The sequence below is a fragment of the Convolutriloba macropyga genome, chromosome 2 (genome assembly GCF_964194025.1).
Source record: "Convolutriloba macropyga chromosome 2, txConMacr16.3, whole genome shotgun sequence".
NCBI lineage: Eukaryota > Metazoa > Xenacoelomorpha > Acoela > Convolutidae > Convolutriloba > Convolutriloba macropyga.
In genome coordinates this window covers 75,461,590-75,482,548 of record NC_134469.1, presented here as the reverse complement: position 1 = coordinate 75,482,548, position 20,959 = coordinate 75,461,590, and the positions used below count along the sequence as shown (strand labels likewise).

General features: G+C 38.0%; 2 protein-coding genes across 2 annotated transcripts in view; one reads left to right on the top strand and one right to left on the bottom strand.

Moving 5' to 3' along the window:
• Positions 1-20,959, bottom strand: part of LOC142334998 (uncharacterized) — a 253,501-nt gene that overhangs the window by 78,936 nt on the left and 153,606 nt on the right. The gene's annotated exons all lie outside the window — the stretch shown is intronic.
• Positions 576-16,410, top strand: LOC142335545 (uncharacterized). Its single transcript, XM_075384084.1, has 4 exons — positions 576-1,033; positions 13,770-13,964; positions 14,311-14,552; positions 16,244-16,410. The coding sequence occupies exons 1-4, from the start codon at positions 999-1,001 to the stop codon at positions 16,408-16,410; spliced, it is 639 nt and encodes a 212-aa protein (XP_075240199.1). The 5' UTR covers positions 576-998.

Below are 20,959 nucleotides of genomic sequence, written 5' to 3'. Positions count from 1 at the left end.
ACGCAATTTATCAGGAATTTTTGCTAAAAATAACTGATTTGGTACTGGTTTTATGGAAAAATGGTATATCAGAAAATTCAGCAAAAACTTACGCAAAAAATTTTAAAAGAACCAACAACACTGTCTCATTGTAAAAACAATTTAAGCCATTTTTGGCATTTAGCACATTTATTTTGGCAAAATAAAAGAGTTTGCGCAAAATTTGGCAAAAAGACAAAAATTGGGGAAATCAACCAATGTTCACCAAAACTTTAAAACCCGATAACTCATTGAAAAACGAAATTCAAAATAAAAATTCATCAAACAATCTACGCTTAACGGGCTTCATGATTTCACTCTATACAACTCTATACAACAAATATATCGGTCGCAGAAAATTGACTGAACAGCTCCCCCGGTCTCTGAGTTCATAAAACAATTTATTTTTCGACCGATAAAGCACCTGACAGCAAAGATAAACAGATGCAGAATTAGGTCCCGGATGGCCAATAATCTACAGTTCTTTTGCTAGGGATATTCTTTTTGAACTTTTAAAACCATCCCAGGCTTTCAAACCCAGGCTTTCTATCCCGGACACCAATGAAAATTTGAAAAACCAATGCACTAAAATATTGCACTAAATAAAAACACTAATCATGAGCGTTTAAATCTCTTTGAATCTGCAAGTTTGCAAATGTCAACAAAAACTATCGAAGTTCATTTCGAGAGATTGGTGTTTACTCTCGCCATACCTTTCCATTCAGCACAGTGAATTGACCAATAACTGCAAGTAAACAATGAAGTTAGCCTTGACAACTCATATTAAATTCGTTGATCCTAAGTTAGTTTTCGAATAGAATGAACTTTCTAGATGCAGCGTCGAGTTTGAATTAACCTGCAATACATATTTTCTATGGTTCACAACTATCTTTGAAAAAATGAAAACATCGCAGCCTTTTTTGTTCGTTTTAAATTGATATTATCGGGACATCAAATTAATTAATACATTAAACGCAGACATGAGTGACCTTTTAAGTACTGCATCAAATTCCAGGTAAGTTACTAAACTCTAAGTTACTAATCTCGCAACACTTACCATTATCAACGCAAACATACGTAGCAGTTGGTTCACACTAGCAAATATTTTTTCACCAGGAACAGATCACATCACAAAATTGTACACAAGCTTGCCATTAGAGAAAAGCAGAAACCGGAAAAAACGATTACAAGAAACAGATCATGTTAGTACGTAGAACGATCAGTTCCACGAAACACTAAATTTTTAACTTATTCCCACTGCGTAAAAAGTACACTGTGTCAAAAGATCAGAAGCAAGAAAGCACGTTTATCACCAGAAAATTCTCTATAAAAAAGATCAAATAAATAATGGACTTTTTAAAGAAGTTAAAAATTACAAAAGCTGTAGGATGCAGAAAAGCAGAATAAAACTAGCGACTACGGCCAAAATTGCTTTTATGCGACGCAGGGGGTTTAGATTCTATCCTCGAAAATCTGGCGGCTGTTATGTTGTGGCAAAGTTGAAAAAAACACACAGCCAAAAAATAGCCGACATTGACCCCACTAACCAATGGGATTGATTCAATTAGAAAAGGAGAAAAAATTGACGACAGCATTATTTGTTCTAAGTGTCAAAAAGTTCTTTTTCGTCTTCATTTTCTTTGGATTTGAAAAAAATTACGAGATCAAACTCTAAATAGAAAAACAAGAAGCTTAACACCAATACCAGTTAGCAGTATATTATAAGGACCTCTGATAACCTAATGCACTAAGTATTTAAACATTAAGTCTTAGTGCCCCGGCTCTATTGGATTATTACGTTTCTTTACATGACATTTTTTTTTAATTTTGAACCTATTCGCGTAAATTTGTTTGCCGCATTAATTCTAAATTCAATTCAGTTGAAACAGTGAGTGAGGCAAGACGAACGTCAGAAGTCAAACGTTAAAGCTGTGAATTACCGAAATCGAAAAAAGAAGAGAATTGAAAAAGAGCGACTAAGTAATTGCCGCTGAGAAGCCGACGGCAGCAATTAAACACAAAATTTGGCCTAGAATTGAATCATATTGGATTACGAAAACCATTTAGAGAGAAGAAAACGATACAACTCTTAAAAAACAGCGAAAAATCTCGAAAAAACTAAATCAATTGCCGCATATGAACAAAAAACAATATCGAGATAAGTTTATGTTCAAGCATTTTCACACTGTTTAAAAAATCGCGTGAAAAAAAAACTAAACTGCAGAAACCACACGTCTTTGGGCTTCGATTCTTGTTTTGGAGTTGCCAAAACACCACCCGAACTTGACTTCAAAAATAAGTTGAAGCGGGAACAGATATGTAAAATATTGCAGAGAGCACTGAATTACAATCCAAAGAATGAATATATCTAGACATGGGCATCAACCTCATTAGAAAAAAAAGATTTGGAAACTCAACGGAGCAAATGCCAAAATAACCACAAAGAATAAGAGCCTTTGATAGTCAACAGGGCATATACTAAAACAAGCATGAAAAAAAAAATTGTACAGTAGGCGTTAAATCAGTAATAAATGACTCTTAAAACAATTTAAGTGTACAGTTAATCTATGGTACCTTTGATACTAAAAAGCAACTCCGCAGAACTCAAATTAGAACAAAAGGAAAAATAATTTGGCGAAACAAGCAGGCAACAATAGAAAAACTGACATTTTCATGAACAAATCAGGTCAAAGTTGTTAAGATTGTTTCGCATCAAATCAAAAATGAGTTATCAAAACATAAATCAACACCATTAAAAAGACAAGGTGACCAGTCATTAATGAATGACATTAAGTAGGGCAGAAACATTAATTGGAAAAACTCAAAAACTCACGACAAATATTTATTGAAAATGTGAAGTCCAAAAAGTTTAAGTAGTAGTAGTAGTAGTAAAAGACTTCTATTACCTTTGATAGGATATTACAGTATCATAAATAGAGTGAGCATTGTTAACATGTCAAAAGAAAATAAGGTTAATAATTACAAAAAAGAATGAACTAAAACATTAAAATAAAGCCTATCCTGCGCAAACACTACATCTACATTTTAAAGCCCAAGTACACGTATTATTGATGTCATATTTCGTTTTTGTTAAGTTCAAAAGACAATTATGTATAAGATCTTGACATGGGTTTTTCGATTTGAAGCTGCTTATACCGACATTCAGAAGATCAGCAGTGTCATTGACCACTCTTTGCACTCGGAAGAAGAAGGACTTCTCTGTAATACGTTGTCTTGCTCGCGAGACGACTAAGCGTTCCAGGTCCATATTACGAGTATTTACACTCTTTGTCTCAATTGTGAAGAAATCGTTAAAACTTAGACAATTTTGTTCGCTCATTATAGCAGAGAAGAAACGTAAATCACTCTCAATCAGCTGATAGGCAACTGGCAGGGAATTCGATGTAATCAACAAGCCAGCATAGTCACCCGGTCCAAAGCACCACCTAAGACCTTGTAGGTTCAAGAGTTCTAACCTACGCATATGGATAATGTCCGGGTACCAGGCAGGGTAGCCATACAACAATACTGATAGAACGCATGCTTTGTATAAATTAAACTTAACACCAGAGGAAAGACCGTATGGAACGCTATGTTTCAAATAATTTAGAGCTCTTCGAGCTTTCACAAGTTTAATTCTAACATGATAGCTCCACTTTAATGTGCTCGACACTTCAATACCCAAATCTGTAATCTGGTCAACTCGAGATATATTGTCGCTTCCAATACATAAGGAATCGGTAGAAGTCCGGCTGAAATGAAGATAACCACATTTGATAGCATTGAAGTTAATAGAATTGCAATAAGACCATAATCTTAGCGCGTGTAAATCACTTTGAACTGCGCGTAGGCAAGAGTCTTCGCTGCAAACTAGTTTTGTGTCATCAGCAAAGCAATATACATTAGAAAATTCAGGGATATCAAGCATATCATCGATATAAATTAGGAACAAGATAGGCCCCAATACGCTCCCCTGCGGCACGCCACTGCTGACATCCGAGACGTCTGAGAAACTGTTCCCAACTTTAACTCTTTGTCTTCTACATTCTAAGTAAGATGAGAGCAATGCCACGAAATCTTTGTCAAACCCAAAAGATGCTACTTTAAATAGCAGACAGGAATGATCGACAGAGTCAAACGCTTTGCAAAAGTCTAAAAACACAACAACTTGTTCCACATTTTCGTCAAAATTCAAATACAATTCGTGTAGAAAAAGGACAAATTGCGTCACCGTAGAATGTTTCTTACGAAAACCATGCTGCCTTGCATTAAGAAAGTAAAGTCCTTGATTTTTCCGTATATGTACATAAAGAGAAGCTTTTCGAAGATAAGAGAAATCCGTGGAAGTATAGATATCGGTCGGTAATTTTCAACATTTGCTCTTGATCCCTTTTTAAAAACTGGTGTGACAAAGGCGCACTTCCAAGTATCAGGCCATTTTTGAGTTCTAACAACGTACGAAAAAACAAGGTACAGTAACGTGGACAATGTATCAGCTGCTTTATTCAAGATAGTTGGTGGTACCCCGTCACAAGCTGCTATGGAACTATCGGGCACTTTTGCTAGCAAGATCTGAATGTCGTTCAAGCTAAATTCAACTTCCGAGAGCTTGACCAATTTTCCAAAAGGTAAATCCTCAGTGGAGAAGGTAGCCTTAGGTTGGAAGACCGAACTAAAGTAACGGTTGAATAAATTGGCTTTATCAAAATCATTCGAAGCCGCTAAGTCATTGTAAAAAACTTTACCAGGCAGACAGCTATTGCCATTCAACTTTTTAAGCAAGGAAAACGCGTCATTGGTACTGAAATTCTTAATACTGTTAAGAAACACTTGCTTATCCATGTCTATTAAAATTGTTAATTCGCTTTCAAGGCTTTGAACGTTACTCTTTTTACCTCTTCTCGCAGAGTGCAATTTGTTCAAACAGTGCATCGTTGCCGAAGAATAAAAAAACGGTGCATCAATCCTTTTCTTGCGTTTCATATTGACACTTAGCTGAAGGGCTCTTTCCAAGAGCTTGTAGCATCTAGAGATAAATGCTGGATGTGAATTGTGGCAATCGTATGCTAGTGACTTTGTGATTGAAGATTTTGAATAAAAGACTTTGCATCGAATGAAGATAAAGAAAACGCACTCGATGAGCAATAATTTAATCGAATACCTTCAAAAGTCAGAAATATAAAATTATGATCAGAGCAACTTGACTCTTTGATAACAAAATGCCAATCATCTGGATGGGAGCAAAATACAAGGTCTAAAATGTTTCCAGCTCTGAGTGGATTGGTCAATTATTTGCGTAAAAAATAACTGCTCGGTTATGAATTCCAGGAGAGTCTGCTCGTCCGAGTGTGCCGATGACATACATTCCCACTGTACGTTCGGGTAATTAAAATCTCCTAAAATTAGCCACTGTATTGAATCTGAGCTTTTCAATTGTAATTTGTTTTCTACTTCACTCATGATAGCGCGAATTCTGAGTTCTGCGACAATTGGTTTGACATAAAACTGTGAGCCACGTGGGGGAAGGTAGAAGAGAACAACACAAAGGGTTAGGCTCGCGTACGTAAACAACACGACGCAATCATTTTCGGATTTTGAGGAATATTTCATTTCGATATCTTTCAAGAAATTGTTGTGAAATGCAATGAGGATTCCTCCGTGATGACCATGGGTCCGATCTGATCGCACAATTACAGAGTACGGATTGCCAATAAAAACAGCACTATCGTTAACCGATTCTTCAAGCCAAGTTTCAGTGAGACAAGCAATTGCAGGAGATAGCATAGACATATAGCTACAAAATGATAGCCGTTTCTCAATGGATAGGATACTCTGCACATTCATGAGAAGTATGGAAGTAGAGGGCGAGCACTGAAAATGTAGTCATTTCTCTTCGCAAACTCGGCCCCATCTTATTCTGTACGTATTTCCAGGATTTTGACTCTCTAACTGTCGTTTTTCAATTCGCAGGTTATATTGTTGCACGCGTTCCGCTCGAGTTAAATCCGGCGACACATAAATACTCGAGAAATTGGGACATTTACGTAGATTGCCAGATTTTCGTAGAAACTCTTTCCTTTTCATCTGCTCCCTAAAACTTACTTAAAAATTAGATTAACCATAAGATGGCCTTAATACGCCTAAATATAGAGCCAATAAGACCTAACATTAAAGACAAAAGGCAAGAAACGTAATAGGTAATAACAGAATCAAGAACAACTATTAAACGCGCAGAACCAAAAAAAATAGCAATAATTTTGAAAAACATGTAGTATTAAAGTTCTGCAACATATTGAATCTGATATCAAACCATTAAATAGCCTCAATGATGCCTCATCAGGTAGCCAACGAGACCCTTCAGACTAAGATAAGAGGACAACAAAGAAATCTTCAACTGGCAAACTAAAAATTAGAAGTAATAATTGAAAAAAGTAGTGTAAGTTGTAAAACACGTTAGAAAAAATGCACACGCCAGAACAGAATCAATTGCGCCTCAACAGAGAGCCAACGGGACGTACCCTTTTTCACAACAGGTAACTAAGAGGTAAACGGTCATCGAACAAATAAATAAGTGAAATTAGTAAGGTCAAAGTCGTTACAAAAGTTATATATGACTCGAAGCCGTTCAGTATCTTCATTTATGGCTTATTAGAGTGCCAGTTAGTGCAAACTGAAAAAAGGTGTGTAAGTTGTTAAACACGTTAGAAAAAATTCACACGCCAGAACAGAATCAATTGCGCCTCAACAGAGAGCCAACAGGACGTACCCTTATTCACAACAGGTAACTAAGAGGTAATCGGTCATCGAACAAATAAATAAGTGAAATTAGTAAGGTCAAAGTCGTTATAAAAGTTATATATGACTCGAAGCCGTTCAGTATCTTCAGTTATGGCTTATTAGAGTGCCAGTTAGTGCAAACTGAAAAAAGTTGTGTAAGTTGTTAAACACGTTAGAAAAAATTCACACGCCAGAACAGAATCAATTGCGCCTCAACAGAGAGCCAACAGGACGTGCCCTTATTCACAACAGGTAACTAAGAGGTAATCGGTCATCGAACAAATAAATAAGTGAAACTAGTAGTGTCAAAGTCGTTACAAAAGTTATATATGACTCGAAGCCGTTCAGTATCTTCAGTTATGGCGTATTAGAGTGCCAGTTAGTGCAGTGTGTATTGAGACAAAAGAAACAGCCAAAACCAACATAGCAATTATAATTTACGAAAACAGGTAGCGTCCAAGTCATTTGAACTTCTAGCTGCCCTTTGATGAATTTAGAAAGAAAAGTATACACTACACCATTCGAAGATAATAGGACAACAAAGAAATCTTCAACTGGCAAACAAAAAATTAGAAGTAATAATTGAAAAAAGTAGTGTAAGTTGTAAAACACGTTAGAAAAAATGCACACGCCAGAACAGAACCAATTGCGCCTCAACAGAGAGCCAACGAGACGTACCCTTTTTCACCACAGGTAACTAAGAGGTAAACGGTCATCGAACAAATAAATAAGTGAAATTAGTAAGGTCAAAGTCGTTACAAAAGTTATATATGACTCGAAGCCGTTCAGTATCTTCAGTTATGGCTTATTAGAATGCCAGTTCGTGCAAACTGAAAAAAGTTGTGTAAGTTGTTAAACACGTTAGAAAAAATTCACACGCCAGAACAGAATCAATTGCGCCTCAACAGAGAGCCAACAGGACGTACCCTTATTCACAACAGGTAACTAAGAGGTAATCGGTCATCGAACAAATAAATAAGTGAAATTAGTCAGGTCAAAGTCGTTACAAAAGTTATATATGACTCGAAGCCGTTCAGTATCTTCAGTTATGGCTTATTAGAGTGCCAGTTAGTGCAAACTGAAAAAAGTTGTGTAAGTTGTTAAACACGTTAGAAAAAATTCACACGCCAGAACAGAATCAATTGCGCCTCAACAGAGAGCCAACAGGACGTGCCCTTATTCACAACAGGTAACTAAGAGGTAATCGGTCATCGAACAAATAAATAAGTGAAACTAGTAGTGTCAAAGTCATTACAAAAGTTATATATGACTCGAAGCCGTTCAGTATCTTCAGTTATGGCGTATTAGAGTGCCAGTTAGTGCAGTGTGTATTGGGACAAAAGAAACAGCCAAAACCAACATAGCAATTATAATTTACGAAAACAGGTAGCGTCCAAGTCATTTGAACTTCTAGCTGCCTTTTGATGAATTTAGAAAGAAAAGTATACACTACACCATTCGAAGATAATAGGACAACAAAGAAATCTTCAACTGGCAAACAAAAAATTAGAAGTAATAATTGAAAAAAGTAGTGTAAGTTGTAAAACACGTTAGAAAAAATGCACACGCCAGAACAGAATCAATTGCGCCTCAACAGAGAGCCAACGGGACGTACCCTTTTTCACCACAGGTAACTAAGAGGTAAACGGTCATCGAACAAATAAATAAGTGAAATTAGTAAGGTCAAAGTCGTTACAAAAGTTATATATGACTCGAAGCCGTTCAGTATCTTCAGTTATGGCTTATTAGAGTGCCAGTTAGTGCAAACTGAAAAAAGTTGTGTAAGTTGTTAAAACAGTTAGAAAAAATTCACACGCCAGAACAGAATCAATTGCGCCTCAACAGAGAGCCAACAGGACGTACCCTTATTCACAACAGGTAACTAAGAGGTAATCGGTCATCGAACAAATAAATAAGTGAAATTAGTCAGGTCAAAGTCGTTACAAAAGTTATATATGACTCGAAGCCGTTCAGTTTCTTCAGTTATGGCTTATTAGAGTGCCAGTTAGTGCAAACTGAAAAAAAAGTGTGTAAGTTGTTAAACACGTTAGAAAAAATTCACACGCCAGAACAGAATCAAGTGCGCCTCAACAGAGAGCCAACAGGACGTGCCCTTATTCACAACAGGTAACTAAGAGGTAATCGGTCATCGATCAAATAAATAAGTGAAACTAGTAGTGTCAAAGTCGTTACAAAAGTTATATATGACTCGAAGCCGTTCAGTTTCTTCAGTTATGGCGTATTAGAGTGCCAGTTAGTGCAGTGTGTATTGAGACAAAAGAAACAGCCAAAACCAACATAGCAATTATAATTTACGAAAACAGGTAGCGTCCAAGTCATTTGAACTTCTAGCTGCCCTTTAATGAATTTAGAAAGAAAAGTATACACTACACCATTCGAAGATAATAGGACAACAAAGAAGTCTTCAACTGGCAAACTAAAAATTAGAAGTAATAATGGAAAAAAGTAGTGTAAGTTGTTAAAGACGTAATAAAAAATTCACACGCCAGAACAGAATCAATTGCGCCTCAACAGAGAGCCAACAGGACGTACCCTTATTCACAACAGGTAACTAAGAGGTAATCGGTCATCGAACAAATAAATAAGTGAAATTAGTCAGGTCAAAGTCGTTACAAAAGTTATATATGACTCGAAGCCGTTCAGTATCTTCAGTTATGGCTTATTAGAGTGCCAGTTAGTGCAAACTGAAAAAAGGTGTGTAAGTTGTTAAACACGTTAGAAAAAATTCACACGCCAGAACAGAATCAATTGCGCCTCAACAGAGAGCCAACAGGACGTGCCCTTATTCACAACAGGTAACTAAGAGGTAATCGGTCATCGAACAAATAAATAAGTGAAACTAGTAGTGTCAAAGTCGTTACAAAAGTTATATATGACTCGAAGCCGTTCAGTATCTTCAGTTATGGCGTATTAGAGTGCCAGTTAGTGCAGTGTGTATTGAGACAAAAGAAACAGCCAAAACCAACATAGCAATTATAATTTACGAAAACAGGTAGCGTCCGAGTCATTTGAACTTCTAGCTGCCCTTTAAAGAATTTAGAAAGAAAAGTATACACTACACCATCCGAAGATAATAGGACAACAAAGAAATCTTCAACTGGCAAACTAAAAATTAGAAGTAATAATGGAAAAAAGTAGTGTAAGTTGTTAAAGACGTAATAAAAAATTCACACGCCAGAACAGAATCAATTGCGGCTCAACAGAGAGCCAGCGGGACGTACCCTTATTCACAACAGGTAACTAAGAGGTAATCGATCATTGAACAAATAAATAAGTGAAATTAGTAAGATCAAAGTCGTTACAAAAGTTATATATGACTCGAAGCCGTTCAGTATCTTCAGTTATGGCTTATTAGAGTGCCAGTTAGTGCAAACTGAAAAAAGTTGTGTAAGTTGTTAAACACGTTAGAAAAAATTCACACGCGAGAACAGAATCAATTGCGCCTCAACAGAGAGCCAACAGGACGTGCCCTTATTCACAACAGGTAACTAAGAGGTAATCGGTCATCGAACAAATAAATAAGTGAAACTAGTAGTGTCAAAGTCGTTACAAAAGTTATATATGACTCGAAGCCGTTCAGTATCTTCAGTTATGGCGTATTAGAGTGCCAGTTAGTGCAGTGTGTATTGAGACAAAAGAAACAGCCAAAACCAACATAGCAATTATAATTTACGAAAACAGGTAGCGTCCAAGTCATTTGAACTTCTAGCTGCCCTTTAATGAATTTAGAAAGAAAAGTATACACTACACCATTCGAAGATAATAGGACAACAAAGAAATCTTCAACTGGCAAGCTAAAAATTAGAAGTAATAATGGAAAAAAGTAGTGTAAGTTGTTAAAGACGTAATAAAAAATTCACACGCCAGAACAGAATCAATTGCCGCTCAACAGAGAGCCAGCGGGACGTACCCTTATTCACAACAGGTAACTAAGAGGTAATCGATCATCGAACAAATAAGTGAAATTAGTAAGGTGAAAGTCGTTACAAAAGTTATATATGACTCAAAGCCGTTCAGTATCTTCAGTTATGGCTTATTAGAGTGCCCGTTAGTGCAAACTGAAAAAAGTTGTGTAAGTTGTTAAACACGTTAGAAAAAATTCACACGCCAGAACAGAATCAATTGCGCCTCAACAGAGAGCCAACAGGACGTACCCTTATTCACAACAGGTAACTAAGAGGTAATCGGTCATCGAACAAATAAATAAGTGAAATTAGTAAGGTCAAAGTCGTTACAAAAGTTATATATGACTCGAAGCCGTTCAGTATCTTCAGTTAAGGCTTATTAGAGTGCCAGTTAGTGCAAACTGAAAAAAGTTGTGTAAGTTGTTAAACACGTTAGAAAAAATTCACACGCCAGAACAGAATCAATTGCGCCTCAACAGAGAGCCAACAGGACGTACCCTTATTCACAACAGGTAACTAAGAGGTATTCGGTCATCGAACAAATAAATAAGTGAAATTAGTAAGGTCAAAGTCGTTACAAAAGTTATATATGACTCGAAGCCGTTCAGTATCTTCAGTTATGGCTTATTAGAGTGCCAGTTAGTGCAAACTGAAAAAAGTTGTGTAAGTTGTTAAACACGTTAGAAAAAATTCACACGCCAGAACAGAATCAATTGCGCCTCAACAGAGAGCCAACAGGACGTACCCTTATTCACAACAGGTAACTAAGAGGTAATCGGTCATCGAACAAATAAATAAGTGAAATTAGTACGGTCAAAGTCGTTACAAAAGTTATATATGACTCGAAGCCGTTCAGTATCTTCAGTTATGGCTGATTAGAGTGCCAGTTAGTGCAAACTGAAAAAAGTTGTGTAAGTTGTTAAACACGTTAGAAAAATTCACACGCCAGAACAGAATCAATTGCGCCTCAACAGAGAGCCAACGGGACGTACCCTTAATCACAACAGGTAACTAAGAGGTAATCGGTCATCGAACAAATAAATAAGTGAAACTAGTAGTGTCATAGTCGTTACAAAAGTTATATGACTCGAAACCGTTCAGTATCTTCAGTTGTGGCTTATTAGAGCGCCAGTTAGTGCAGTGTGTATTGAGACAAAAGAGAGCCAAAACCAACAATTCAATTATAATTTACAAAAACAGGTAGCGTCCAAGTCATTTGAACTTCCAGCTGCCCTTTGATGAATTTAGAAAGAAAAGTATACACCATTCGAACACATGTGTCATCTTCTAGAGTCATTTGATCCAGATGCTTTGGAACAAAACAGTTGAAACCGATGTCCAAATGCCGCACGTACAAATAATTTTCTCAAAAACAAAATTTGTTCGAACACTTTCATTCCTCCATTTTCAAAGCAGTTAAAAAAATTCAAGCCCTTGAACTGCCCATGTTTTTCTTTCCTTTCACTACTCAGGTGTGACTAAAACCAATACTCTTATTTTACTTTACATTGAAAACAAAAATTCGAAGGTGTGATATGACCTTGTAAAAGATGACGGAAGGGCGATTGTACTTGAAAAACTGAGTGAACTAACATAACTTTCAAGCGAACTAACATAACGGACTAACGTCGAGCGAATTGCGCTCAAATGACCGGTGAGCGGCTGACTTCGTCATTAGCTAGCCACGGTTTAGTGAGGCCAGCTTTAGCTTAATTGAAGTGAAGTCAGCGCAGCGGGGGGGGGGGGGGGGCTGGGCAACAGTGGGAGGGGGTCTTTGGCTGCACGAGGCCCTTACGGTCTAAACGATGTGCAGGGGTGCGGTGAAGTGAGGCGGCCGATGTCTTGGGGTGGTGTGGGGGGTCACCCGCTAAGAACCGCCCTTCACACCGTAAGTCTAGGTTTGCAAAACAGTTTCTGTGAATCGCATACTTGGAGACTAGTGAGCTGAAAGGATCCAATAGACATTAATTCCGGCTGGACGCTACCTGTTTATCCCGTTTTTGAGGACAAAAAGTCAAATGAGTCAAACAAAAAATCGGTCAAGGTCAAGCGAAAAATCACACAAAAAGACCAACAGGACTAATATAATTACTACAAACTTTGTTTGAGAGCATTGAGAGCAATAAATACGCGAATAAAATCGGTCGAATTGCTCTCAAGCGACCGGCGAGCAGTTGGCTTCGTCAGTAGGCTAGCCACGGTTTAGTGAGGCTAGCTTTAGCTGAATTGAAGGGGCGTGAGGTGAGCCCAGCGGTGGGGGGGGGGGGGTGATGGGGAGGGGGGAACAATCGGGAGGGAAAACGGTGGGAGGGGGGTCCTTAGCTGCACGGGCCCCTTACGGTCTGAACGATGTGCAGAAGTGGGGATGGGGGGTGAAGTGAGGGGGCTGATTGTTTTGGGGAGGGGGGTCAAAGTCAACCTCTAAGCACGGCCCTTCACACTATAAGTCTCCATAAGCCTCAAAAATCAAAATATAAAAGTGCAATTAGTTACTCATAATAAATAAGCCTATTCAAACCACTTAACCAGAAAGAAACTAAAGAAAGCGCTTGAAAAAGCCGTACATGAACAAAAATTTTGCTCGTTTTGATTTTACCTTACAATATATTTACATGAAGCGTTTCTGATGTTTGAACACAAATTATACAAAAATGGAGCAAATATTGTCTTTGATTTGTTCCCATAATTCGAGAGCTAAATCTGAGCTTTAAAAAACTCGAGACAACTAAATTATTATTCTGGAGTTCTCTTTGTTTGATGAGACTATAGCTGCATAGCAATACTTTAAGTACCCCACCGAACAAAGAAAATTCCAGTTAAAGATTCTCTCGTAATTCTGTGCATATGTGCAATAGAATTTTTATGGCTTGATGCTGTGCATCGGAGGTTCGAGGAAACACTATAGTCTATTACCGACGTTTATCTTACACGATCTTGTGAAAAATCTTGCAAGAATACGCACCATCTTTCAAGATCTTGCAGCAGCTCCTAAATTACTAATTATATTGTCTAGCAAGAGGGTCGATGAAAATTTCTAAATTTTTTAAGCCAGGTTCACGTAGAGGAGGACAATATGGACTACTTTAAGGAGATGTCAACGAGAGTGTTCACAATTCTAGCCATGTGCTCTTTTTTGGGAAACTCAGTTGTCATCTTCAGCAATCATTGGATACTGGACGAGACGACCCGCTACAGAATGACTACCAGCGTCATTTGCGGCTGCGATCTTATTGTCAAGCTAAGGCAAACTTTTCCTCTATATATTGACTGCGATATAAGATTAAGAATTGTACATTATACAAGGAGTCGCGACAAACGCAATTACAACGCAGAAGAAACAAAAGCAAAGGTATGCTGCGACGTTTGACACGAAATGGCTCTCACCAACGGTCATGTCATTATTTATTACGGCGTCATTATTTGACAACGCAGGATTATTTAAGTAAAATGGAAATAGCATGAACTTATTCATGTGGACGTGCCGAATTTATTTCGCTCAAGGGACAGTTTAACAATTATTAACGCTGAAATAAATAGATCTAGTAGTGTCTTACGGTCGTTTATATAAGTATAGGACGTAATGTTTCAGTTATCTTTGGGGTATCTACATTCTGACACATTCGACCAAGGAAGCACTGGAATCGACCAACCCACAAGTACAAGCATGTGTCATCCAAGCATTCATCATTGACTTCTTCTACATCTGTTCCATGGTGTACATGGCATGTCTCATGATCATGATGACATGCAAGTATCTTGAGTATATAAAACGAGAGAAAACTCTTCACAGGGTGCTACACGTCATTCCATGGGTCATAGCTACCATAGTCAGTGAGTCGTTTTAAATGCTGTGAAGTTCGACCTCGTCCAAACGAGATACTCAATTCAGCTGATTGTGAACCCTTCATTTGGATAGGCAACCATTTTTGAAATAAAGGCGGTCGCTTTCAAGTAAAAACTCAAAAAAAGTGAAATAGCTTGAGCTTCGATATTCACGTTAGATCCATATTTCTGAGCGATTATGAGTCGGTTAACAACTGAATAAATCTACCGCTTTCGAGAAACAGTAGCCTTTTCCCATATCTATAAATTGAAAAACATACCCGGCAGATTGCCGGAAAATAGCCGCCGTTGATTCCAATAAGCATGATTGGGATTGAAATAACAGAAGATATTGAAAAAAGATTTTTGTACAAAAACATTTTTTTAAGTCCGATTTATTTTGAAGGCATTTCGTAGTTGAACATACTTCTGTTTCTTAGAGAGAGGCTACAGGGGCTCCTATCAATAACAATAAGCATTAGAGATGGTAAATAAGACTTATAGGAACGACGTTCAAATAGCGGGCATCTAAAATTGGGCTTTATGGGTTTATCCCGTTTCTACTTCTGACTTCAATTTTTTATACTGACCCTGTTCATTTTGAAATGCTTTGCTGCGCAACTGATGTTCAAAATCACTTTTAGCAGAATGAGAGAAGAGAGAAACTAGCCTAGAGAAGTCAAAAAGATTTCACGCAAAATGTTGAAAAGGCGGCAAAATGAGGTAAAGCGAAACATTTTTTTATTCGACGAAGTAAAAAAACATAGCAGGACAAGTCCTGACGTACAATTCAAAGAATTTTCACTGACTAAACAGAAAACTAGACCAAGAACGGACTATGAATGGATTGGGAAAACCATTTAGAAAAAAATCCGATCCAACAAATCGAAAAAACTGTAAAAATCAAAGTGAAATTGCCGCATGTGAACAAAAAACCAATAGAGAGAAAGCGAATTTTTGTTCAAACACCGTTTTCTCACTCTACTTTAAATTTAGAGCGAAAAAATTTCACGCCGCAGAACCACTCGCTTTTTCGCTCCACTTCCTGTTTCGGCGTGACCAAAATCACTACTCCAATTTGACTTCAGAAATCATGAAAATGTGTGAACAGATCTTAAAAAAAAAAGACAGCGCCCCAATACAATTCAAATTCTTTGAATTGTAAAAAAAAATAGGAGCGCTATAATAGCCGGCTGAATAGATGAGGGCGGCTATTAATAACCGGAAGAATGTCGAAGAATTGCTCTCGGACGACTATTGCGAGCTCTAATTTAAAGCAGCCTGATTCAGTCGGGGTGGCGTTGGGGGGGGGGGCTTCTAATGACTTCTGACTTCATTAGAGGTTATTATATGCTACTATAACCACTAATAAAATTTAGAGTGAAAAAAAATATTTTGCACTTTTCATCTGAATTTTTGAATTAGATTGCCGCCTCTTGAGATCAGCTGCTTACATTTGTGAATGAGAGAAATTTAGATCACGCAAAAAAAGTCAAGGGCGTAAAGTCACTCGAAAACTCAAAACGGTCAAGCAAAAATTTTGCATAAAAAGATCAACACGTTTACAATAATCGCTTCAAACTTCGTCCGAGAGCAATTAAAAACATTCAACCATACAATTCAATTTTGAAATCCTTGTTCAAACTATTATTGTCTTCTTATAAAAAAAACATCCGGAACAACAGCTTGCGTTTTTTCAGCATTATCAACAGCGTGCAATGGCGTGTATGGGTACGACCGGCATCTCAACTCTGGCTCCTGTTGGCTAGTAACAAGACGGCGAATATCAAAACGGTTCAGTATATTCAGTTATGGCTTATTAGAGTGCCAGTTAGTGCAAACTGAAAAAAGGTGTGTAAGTTGTTAAACACGTTAGAAAAAATTCACACGCCAGAACAGAATCAATTGCGCCTCAACAGAGAGCCAACAGGACGTGCCCTTATTCACAACAGGTAACTAAGAGGTAATCGGTCATCGAACAAATAAATAAGTGAAACTAGTAGTGTCAAAGTCGTTACAAAAGTTATATATGACTCGAAGCCGTTCAGTATCTTCAGTTATGGCGTATTAGAGTGCCAGTTAGTGCAGTGTGTATTGAGACAAAAGAAACAGCCAAAACCAACATAGCAATTATAATTTACGAAAACAGGTAGCGTCCGAGTCATTTGAACTTCTAGCTGCCCTTTAAAGAATTTAGAAAGAAAAGTATACACTACACCATCCGAAGATAATAGGACAACAAAGAAATCTTCAACTGGCAAACTAAAAATTAGAAGTAATAATGGAAAAAAGTAGTGTAAGTTGTTAAAGACGTAATAAAAAATTCACACGCCAGAACAGAATCAATTGCGGCTCAACAGAGAGCCAGCGGGACGTACCCTTATTCACAACAGGTAACTAAGAGGTAATCGATCATTGAACAAATAAATAAGTGAAATTAGTAAGATCAAAGTCGTTACAAAAGTTATATATGACTCGAAGCCGTTCAGTATCTTCAGTTATGGCTTATTAGAGTGCCAGTTAGTGCAAACTGAAAAAAGGTGTGTAAGTTGTTAAACACGTTAGAAAAAATTCACACGCCAGAACAGAATCAATTGCGCCTCAACAGAGAGCCAACAGGACGTGCCCTTATTCACAACAGGTAACTAAGAGGTAATCGGTCATCGAACAAATAAATAAGTGAAACTAGTAGTGTCAAAGTCGTTACAAAAGTTATATATGACTCGAAGCCGTTCAGTATCTTCAGTTATGGCTTATTAGAGTGCCAGTTAGTGCAAACTGAAAAAAGTTGTGTAAGTTGTTAAACACGTTAGAAAAAATTCACACGCCAGAACAGAATCAATTGCGCCTCAACAGAGAGCCAACAGGACGTACCCTTATTCACAACAGGTAACTAAGAGGTAATCGATCATCGAACAAATAAGTGAAATTAGTAAGGTGAAAGTCGTTACAAAAAAGTTATATATGACTCGAAGCCGTTCAGTATCTTCAGTTATGGCTTATTAGAGTGCCAGTTAGTGCAAACTGAAAAAAGTTGTGTAAGTTGTTAAACACGTTAGAAAAAATTCACACGCCAGAACAGAATCAATTGCGCCTCAACAGAGAGCCAACAGGACGTACCCTTATTCACAACAGGTAACTAAGAGGTAATCGGTCATCGAACAAATAAATAAGTGAAATTAGTAAGGTCAAAGTCGTTACAAAAGTTATATATGACTCGAAGCCGTTCAGTATCTTCAGTTATGGCTTATTAGAGTGCCAGTTAGTGCAAACTGAAAAAAGTTGTGTAAGTTGTTAAACACGTTAGAAAAAATTCACACGCCAGAACAGAATCAATTGCGCCTCAACAGAGAGCCAACAGGACGTACCCTTATTCACAACAGGTAACTAAGAGGTATTCGGTCATCGAACAAATAAATAAGTGAAATTAGTAAGGTCAAAGTCGTTACAAAAGTTATATATGACTCGAAGCCGTTCAGTATCTTCAGTTATGGCTTATTAGAGTGCCAGTTAGTGCAAACTGAAAAAAGTTGTGTAAGTTGTTAAACACGTTAGAAAAAATTCACACGCCAGAACAGAATCAATTGCGCCTCAACAGAGAGCCAACAGGACGTACCCTTATTCACAACAGGTAACTAAGAGGTAATCGGTCATCGAACAAATAAATAAGTGAAATTAGTACGGTCAAAGTCGTTACAAAAGTTATATATGACTCGAAGCCGTTCAGTATCTTCAGTTATGGCTGATTAGAGTGCCAGTTAGTGCAAACTGAAAAAAGTTGTGTAAGTTGTTAAACACGTTAGAAAAAATTCACACGCCAGAACAGAATCAATTGCGCCTCAACAGAGAGCCAACAGGACGTACCCTTATTCACAACAGGTAACTAAGAGGTATTCGGTCATCGAACAAATAAATAAGTGAAATTAGTAAGGTCAAAGTCGTTACAAAAGTTATATATGACTCGAAGCCGTTCAGTATCTTCAGTTATGGCTTATTAGAGTGCCAGTTAGTGCAAACTGAAAAAAGTTGTGTAAGTTGTTAAACACGTTAGAAAAAATTCACACGCCAGAACAGAATCAATTGCGCCTCAACAGAGAGCCAACAGGACGTACCCTTATTCACAACAGGTAACTAAGAGGTAATCGGTCATCGAACAAATAAATAAGTGAAATTAGTACGGTCAAAGTCGTTACAAAAGTTATATATGACTCGAAGCCGTTCAGTATCTTCAGTTATGGCTGATTAGAGTGCCAGTTAGTGCAAACTGAAAAAAGTTGTGTAAGTTGTTAAACACGTTAGAAAAATTCACACGCCAGAACAGAATCAATTGCGCCTCAACAGAGAGCCAACAGGACGTACCCTTATTCACAACAGGTAACTAAGAGGTAATCGGTCATCGAACAAATAAATAAGTGAAACTAGTAGTGTCAAAGTCGTTACAAAAGTTATATATGACTCGAAGCCGTTCAGTATCTTCAGTTATGGCGTATTAGAGTGCCAGTTAGTGCAGTGTGTATTGAGACAAAAGAAACAGCCAAAACCAACATATCAATTATTATTTACGAAAACAGGTAGCGTCCAAGTCATTTGAACTTCTAGCTGCCCTTTGATGAAATTAGAAAGAAAAGTATACACTACACCATTCGAAGATAATAGGACACCAAAGAAATCTTCAACTGGCAAACTAAAAATTAGAAGAAATAATGGAAAAAAGTAGTGTAAGTTGTTAAACACGTGAGAAAAAATTCACACGCCAGAACAGAATCAATTGCGCCTCAACAGAGAGCCAACGGGACGTACCCTTAATCACAACAGGTAACTAAGAGGTAATCGGTCATCGAACAAATAAATAAGTGAAACTAGTAGTGTCATAGTCGTTACAAAAGTTATATGACTCGAAACCGTTCAGTATCTTCAGTTGTGGCTTATTAGAGCGCCAGTTAGTGCAGTGTGTATTGAGACAAAAGAGAGCCAAAACCAACAATTCAATTATAATTTACAAAAACAGGTAGCGTCCAAGTCATTTGAACTTCCAGCTGCCCTTTGATGAATTTAGAAAGAAAAGTATACACCATTCGAACACATGTGTCATCTTCTAGAGTCATTTGATCCAGATGCTTTGGAACAAAACAGTTGAAACCGATGTCCAAATGCCGCACGTACAAATAATTTTCTCAAAAACAAAATTTGTTCGAACACTTTCATTCCTCCATTTTCAAAGCAGTTAAAAAAATTCAAGCCCTTGAACTGCCCATGTTTTTCTTTCCTTTCACTACTCAGGTGTGACTAAAACCAATACTCTTATTTTACTTTACATTGAAAACAAAAATTCGAAGGTGTGATATGACCTTGTAAAAGATGACGGAAGGGCGATTGTACTTGAAAAACTGAGTGAACTAACATAACTTTCAAGCGAACTAACATAACGGACTAACGTCGAGCGAATTGCGCTCAAATGACCGGTGAGCGGCTGACTTCGTCATTAGCTAGCCACGGTTTAGTGAGGCCAGCTTTAGCTTAATTGAAGTGAAGTCAGCGCAGCGGGGGGGGGGGGCTGGGCAACAGTGGGAGGGGGTCTTTGGCTGCACGAGGCCCTTACGGTCTAAACGATGTGCAGGGGTGCGGTGAAGTGAGGCGGCCGATGTCTTGGGGTGGTGTGGGGGGTCACCCGCTAAGAACCGCCCTTCACACCGTAAGTCTAGGTTTGCAAAACAGTTTCTGTGAATCGCATACTTGGAGACTAGTGAGCTGAAAGGATCCAATAGACATTAATTCCGGCTGGACGCTACCTGTTTATCCCGTTTTTGAGGACAAAAAGTCAAATGAGTCAAACAAAAAATCGGTCAAGGTCAAGCGAAAAATCACACAAAAAGACCAACAGGACTAATATAATTACTACAAACTTTGTTTGAGAGCATTGAGAGCAATAAATACGCGAATAAAATCGGTCGAATTGCTCTCAAGCGACCGGCGAGCAGTTGGCTTCGTCAGTAGGCTAGCCACGGTTTAGTGAGGCTAGCTTTAGCTGAATTGAAGGGGCGTGAGGTGAGCCCAGCGGTGGGGGGGGGGGGTGATGGGGAGGGGGGAACAATCGGGAGGGAAAACGGTGGGAGGGGGGTCCTTAGCTGCACGGGCCCCTTACGGTCTGAACGATGTGCAGAAGTGGGGATGGGGGGTGAAGTGAGGGGGCTGATTGTTTTGGGGAGGGGGGTCAAAGTCAACCTCTAAGCACGGCCCTTCACACTATAAGTCTCCATAAGCCTCAAAAATCAAAATATAAAAGTGCAATTAGTTACTCATAATAAATAAGCCTATTCAAACCACTTAACCAGAAAGAAACTAAAGAAAGCGCTTGAAAAAGCCGTACATGAACAAAAATTTTGCTCGTTTTGATTTTACCTTACAATATATTTACA

Excerpts from the sequence above, each read along its gene's own strand:
- LOC142335545 (XM_075384084.1), top strand. The coding sequence starts at position 999 with ATGAGTGACCTTTTAAGTACTGCATCAAATTCCAG. Across the intron at positions 13,965-14,310 it reads GATCTTATTGTCAAGCTAAG|TTATCTTTGGGGTATCTACA; the intron begins GCAAACTTTTCC and ends GTAATGTTTCAG. Across the intron at positions 14,553-16,243 it reads GGTCATAGCTACCATAGTCA|CATTATCAACAGCGTGCAAT; the intron begins GTGAGTCGTTTT and ends GCGTTTTTTCAG.